The sequence below is a fragment of the Rhodamnia argentea genome, chromosome 9 (genome assembly GCF_020921035.1).
Source record: "Rhodamnia argentea isolate NSW1041297 chromosome 9, ASM2092103v1, whole genome shotgun sequence".
Lineage (NCBI taxonomy): Eukaryota > Viridiplantae > Streptophyta > Magnoliopsida > Myrtales > Myrtaceae > Rhodamnia > Rhodamnia argentea.
Window position 1 is genome coordinate 26,691,051 of NC_063158.1, and position 6,062 is coordinate 26,697,112.

Here is a 6,062-nt window from a genome sequence, read left to right on the forward strand (position 1 = left end):
ACAAAACGTAGTTTCATTAGCTGGCTCGCATTTCTCAGCAGATTTCTTCCACTTCTCAATCTGCTAATATGCCCTTTGTGGGGTCGGGGATTAGTTTTATTTAGTCTGATGCTTGGATGGACTATGATGTATAGCTCGATTCATGATAAATAAACTTTTGCTTGCCGAGCCAAAGAAAAGAAAAACAAAATTTTAAGTTATTTAACATTGTTCCAATCTGCGCCGATCTCCCCAAACTTTTCATTGGTTTCCCCGATTATAATCAATTTTTACGCTAAGTCCTAGACCAAATTTATGCGTATATGAGCAGAGAAGTGTTAAAAGAGCATAATACATGTTAAATCGAGCACTTATTTAACTGTCTAGAAACTTCTTTTCTAGCCAAAAAAACATAAAACTATTTAAAACTTTTTGATTATTTTACAGTGCATGACATGTCGCGGTTTCTCTATAGTATGACTGCATTGAATATCAAGCTTCTTATGTAGGGTGCCTCCTAGTGACAAACCCTTGGATAGAACAGTTTCTCCACGCGGAGAAAGCATCGACTCTTTCACACCATCTTATGTTCCATCCTCATAAGGGAAAAAATAGTCAACAAAATCAATCTGAAAAGGAATGTTTGATTTAATGAAGGGAACTGGTACACTTTATCATCTTACTGTTTCAAGAGAATCGAGTTTGTTTCTCGCAGATTATAATGATCTGTGTAAAAAGAAGGGGTAAAACTTGGTTGACAGCTTCCACCTCATGTAGTCGATGGCCTTTTTCAGTGCCCGACATCATTTCATGAGATAAGTGTGTTAGAAGTCTAAATTTATTACGAAAGTACAATTGAGTCTTCAACTTTTTTTCCTTCCAACTGAGTCCTAATCTTTTTGCAATTCTGTCAATTCAGTCCATTTGGCCTATCGACGCTAACTTGTGAAATTTTTAATAATAACTTTAATATTTTTAGATTTTTTAATTGTTTTTATTTTTGTGATAACATTTTCTTGTCTTTTTTTTCTTTTCTTCTTTCTTGGTTTGGACCGACAGCCATGCCGACCCTCGGCCCCTCCTCGACCGATGGCTGGCAAGGTTACCGGCCTAAACAAAAAATAAAAAATTAAAAAAGAATGAAAAAATTATTAAAAATTTTCCACGTCAATTTCGGCCAACCAAACGAACTAAATTGGCAAATGATAGAAAAAATTATTAAAAATAAAAATATAAAATAATATAAAAATTTTATCATGTTAGATTCGGCTGCATCACGTTAGCATCGGTCAGTCAAATGGACTAGGTTTAGGACTCAATTAGCACAATTACAATAGGTTTGGTAATTCTCCCCTTGTTTCTCAAAAATGATTCTGAAATAAAGAATAAACAATTTTTTTTTTATTGTTTCTACTCCAAATCCGTTCCTGAAATAGAATCAGGGAATGTGAGAATCAGAGTCTTTTATGTTACTAAACATGTTTCTCATCCTTTTCTGTTTCGGGTAACGGAATCGGAAAATCAAAATCATTACCAATTTGACCTTTAGTAATCTTTGTCTTTGCAAGAGCCTAACTTGATGAAATGTTGAGTTTTCACCTCAAGAAATAGTGAATCATGTGATTCTCTTGATTTCAACATAAATGCCGCACTTATGTGGGTTGAGGAGGGTGAACTTAATCCTATGCACGAAAAATTAGTCTAAGATTCGTTAGGGAAAAAAAAAGAAGGACCAACCTAGATATCAAACCCTTAGACAAATTAGTTAATCGGGTAAGAGATTCATGTCGCTTTGGACAAAAATGTCATCCTTATGAAGAACTAGAGACGATGGGCTTAGCGTGGTGTATCGAAATTAGTTTAAGATAGATATGACCGGGTCCTAACCAAAAGAAAATCCAAATATTTCAGAATCGAACCAAAAACGCGTGCTATTTGGCAGGTGCCTCGATTGTGAAAAAGGGTGGTCTTGTAGTTGACCATCTGGAAAACATTCAAAATGGGAATTGACTTAAGAAAATTCTCGCCAAGGCTGCCTTCTGGTCCCGGTTGGTCCGTCAATTACTCGCCTTTAGGTTAGGAGCGTGAAACACAATTTGGTCAACGCTTGACTTGGAGATCAGTAACACGTGCACCCACCACGTAAGTTCGTTTGCTAGCATCAGCACCAATGTGAAGGGTTTAAATTAATGGTTTTCGCTAGACGGGACAACCTTTTATTTAGGAAGTACCGACGTCCTCTAGGGGCCTTTGTGTCGTATCGTGTCCAATACTTTCCTACATGAGATCGACACGTGGTTAATGCTCCAGACACTCCAATGACACGCAAACACAGTATCTTGACACGCTATTTTGACATGTACGAGGTCAATTTTAAGTATTTTCAATAAATTAGAAGTCAAAATATAAATTCATCAAAAACTATATGCTTAAGTTATATATCCAGTCAAACCAAAATAAACATACCAAGCCATCCCCCCAAAATAAATAAATAAATAAATAAATAAAATATTATCATTAATCTCTAATAGAAAAAGAAGAAAAAGAAGGAAAAATCCACCGCTGATATTTATATATACATATGATACATGATATAAAAATATACATTTAATATACAACATATCCCAACATGTTGAAATTTTCTAATTTTGAGACATGATGTGCCGGTATGTCATGTCGCGTCGATGTCGACGCTACTTAGTTTTTATGACCAATTTTTCATTTTATTTTATTTTGGAAGCTCCAATGTTTGGACATAGGCGTGATGTCATAGAGGAAATTTTTGTTTGACCATGTCAAACATTAATAAGTGGAGGAGAGGTCATGTTCTTTTGGACAAACAAGTGGGAAGAATCCGATTGAACGAAGGGGTAAATGGACCTTAAGCGAGCTTTACTTCTCGTTTAACTAAAATAATGGGAAGTAGGATGCACAATTAGTCTTGTCTTTACCACTCACATCTTCAAGGACCTCGCAGCAAGTTGGCTACCTGGTGGGAATCTCTTGGGAAAATTGTTCAAAAAGTCATAAATTTATTGCACAGTTACCAATTCAGCCCTAAAACTTGTACTTTTGCAAATTGAATCTTAAACCTTTTCATATTTTGTCATTTGAGTCTATTCTGCCAATTTTGGCATGAAATCATTGACATGGATGTCGGCGTTAACGTGGACAATTTACTAATAATGATTTAATTTTTTCATAATCATTGATTTTCCTTTTTTAAAATTATTTTAAAGCTAAAAAAGAAAAAAAAAAGCTAGAATTGTATATCAAAAAAACAAAACTGAAAAAAGAAAGAAAGAGAATGCCGGGCGTCGGTGGAGCACCGATGCCGCCCCTCATTGCTGGGCAAGAGTCGCCGGTCCTCGGTAGGCTAGGGCGAGGCCTCATAGGGCAAGGGGGTCCAGATTTGGGCGACGCTGGTGCTCGCCTGAAGCGTAGCGAGGGTCAAAGGAAGCAAAATTATTCATCTGTCTCTCTTTTAATGATGGAAAATTATATGTGTTCCCTAGGTTTTCTATTAGATAATTCCTGAGGAAGCAGATCCAATCGTACTAGGCATGACGTTTCATGAGCAATTAAGCATGTAGGGTCCTCAAATGGGGATGCTTCCTTTGAAGAATCTATTAGCAATGTGAGAGGTCATACCATTAAAGAGTGACCGAGTTTTCATCTGACAACTCAGTCTGTAGTGTACACATTTGGTATGGTCTCTTAGACATTTTATATTTGCACAGTCCAATTCATTTAATAAAAATGGCCAGTACATGATGACGTCATTATTTGATGGTGTCACACTCCTCAAGAGAAATTGGTATATGGGGGGCAGTCCAGAAAACCCTTTGCATTTCAAGTAAAGGATTACAGTTAGACATGGCCAAAATGAACTGTGGGCTCGGAATCGGCCTGTTGACCGGTCCTGAACCAACCTGTTGACTAGGCCCATGGTTCCAACCTGGAATTGGAACCCGCTCTCAAGGGTCGGTTCCGGTTCCAACCCGGTTTTTTTTTTTAAAAAAAAAAAGGGAGGAGGCCGGGGGAAAAATAACCATGGGGCTTAGGAACCGGCCCTTCAAGGGCCGGTTCCGATTCCACCTTTTTTAGAAATCGGAACCGGAACCGTCCACGTCTAATTACAGTGATTGCGTGTGCACATGGAAAAATGGGGGATCTTGCGGAGAAATTTCTCTGTGCCCTCTTTATTGCGCAGTAACACCAACAAAATCTCCCTTTTTACTGACAGTCAACGGGACCTTCTCTTGCTACCGTATGCCTTTTCTAGAATTCAAGTGAAACCTGGACGACTTTTACTGAAATGGGGAAACACGTGCTAGGTGTTGCTGGCTCCCTATAAATGGGAGCTCTGACGATTCGGTTTTCGGTGTGGGTCTAGTCAAGCTGTCACGATTACTGAGAGAGAATCATCAAATGGCCAAGCTTGGGGTTGCGTTGGATGAGAAGAGGGGGTTGAAGAAGGGTGCTTGGAGTGCAGAGGAAGATGAAAAGCTCACTGCTTACATCAAGAGGCATGGCATTTGGAACTGGAGCCGAATGGCTGCACCAGCAGGTAACTCCACTCACCATCTTTTTGTGTCTCTAGGGTTCTAATTCTCTCTTTTGAGATGGGAATGGCTCTCTGAAGCTGAATTACTCATATTTTTGGACTATAACTTGTGTATCTGTGATTGATTCAGGACTGAGGAGAAGTGGGAAAAGTTGCCGGCTTCGGTGGATGAACTACCTGAGGCCCAACCTTAGGCACGGAAATTTCACCCAAGAAGAGGTGGAAACCATCATTAAGCTTCACGAAGTATTGGGAAACAAGTAAGAAGATTGGCTGTATGACAAACGCAGTGGGATTACATATGTACATCATCCCTATTCTCAATGAATTTCATCTTTTTAACTCGTCTCTTTTGTTACAGATGGTCTGTGATCGCATCGAAACTCGTCGGAAGGACGGACAACGAAGTGAAGAATTACTGGAACACCCGCTTGAAGAAGCGGTTCAAGGGGAAGCCGATTCCAAAGCCTAGAAATTCCGAATCCGCGAGGGTGTGTAGCAGTGTTGACGCCGATCGTGAGAGTTCATCTCAAGAGGAAGAAGAGTGTAGGCCAACTCCCACTTCAACTCCAGTACAATCGCCGAATCTCGGAGATATTACCGTGAATCTGCCATCAAGCCCAGATAACTTCGGCGCTTCTAGCTCTAATCAAGCCATCGGAATCCATGGGGACGAAAAGGAAAACTCCTTTGTGGACAATGTGTGCTCATCATATGTGGATGATGAAGTCCAAAGCTATTTGTGGGCACAACACTTCTCTGTGGAAGATGCATACATGATACAAGATTTAAACGTTTTGTTCATGGACTCGATGACTACTATATCGTGTCCTGGGTGGCCATCGGAGACAGCATCTTCAGCTGCTTCCTTAGACGATTTCACCGTCAATCTGTGGGAAAATTGATGACCATCCATTGAAGCTAACAAGATGCCGAGTATTGGTTTTTCATTATGTTTTGAATTCTAGTATTTGTTTGAACGTTCGGAATGGTAGTTCATGCCCTAATAAAGTGGAGGTAGTATGCATATCCGCAAGTTTGTGAAGCTAGCCATGCAAGTTTATGTCACTGAGGACCGAAAGAGTCAATTATTTTATAGCAAATGAGGGTCTTCTGAGAGCTTTGTGATGTTAGATTTTGAAGATTGAGAATGTAAACGTTGTTTACGTCGTATAAGATCAGTATGTACGAGAAGTTCAGAGGAAGAAGAAAGGAGATTATCTCAATGTTCATATATCTATTGGCATAAACAGAGGGTCAAAAGTTCACAAAATGCTGATTTTGGCAGATGTAATGTACATTCGTTCACAACGCTTGCTCCCTTAAATTTTTACCACATAGCATCGGATAAACTCGCCATCGACATGCGCAGCTCGCGCCTTCGAAACTTCGTACGCACAGATGATACATAAGGGCGCTCTCTAATACTGCAAAAGACCTTGAGGAAGTTCGTTCTACACCCTACAAACAGATTCGTCAATTCAGATCCCACGTTGGGGCCGTACTCTTAGAACAA

General features: G+C 39.5%; 1 protein-coding gene across 1 annotated transcript; it reads left to right on the top strand.

The window, feature by feature from the left end:
- The first annotated feature begins 4,357 nt into the window (after positions 1-4,357).
- Positions 4,358-5,779, top strand: LOC115755443 (transcription factor WER-like). The gene is made up of 3 exons (XM_030694850.2): positions 4,358-4,549; positions 4,677-4,806; positions 4,908-5,779. Exons 1-3 carry the CDS (start codon positions 4,411-4,413, stop codon positions 5,449-5,451), a joined length of 813 nt encoding a protein of 270 aa, XP_030550710.1. The 5' UTR covers positions 4,358-4,410; the 3' UTR covers positions 5,452-5,779.
- The last annotated feature ends 283 nt before the right edge of the window (positions 5,780-6,062 follow it).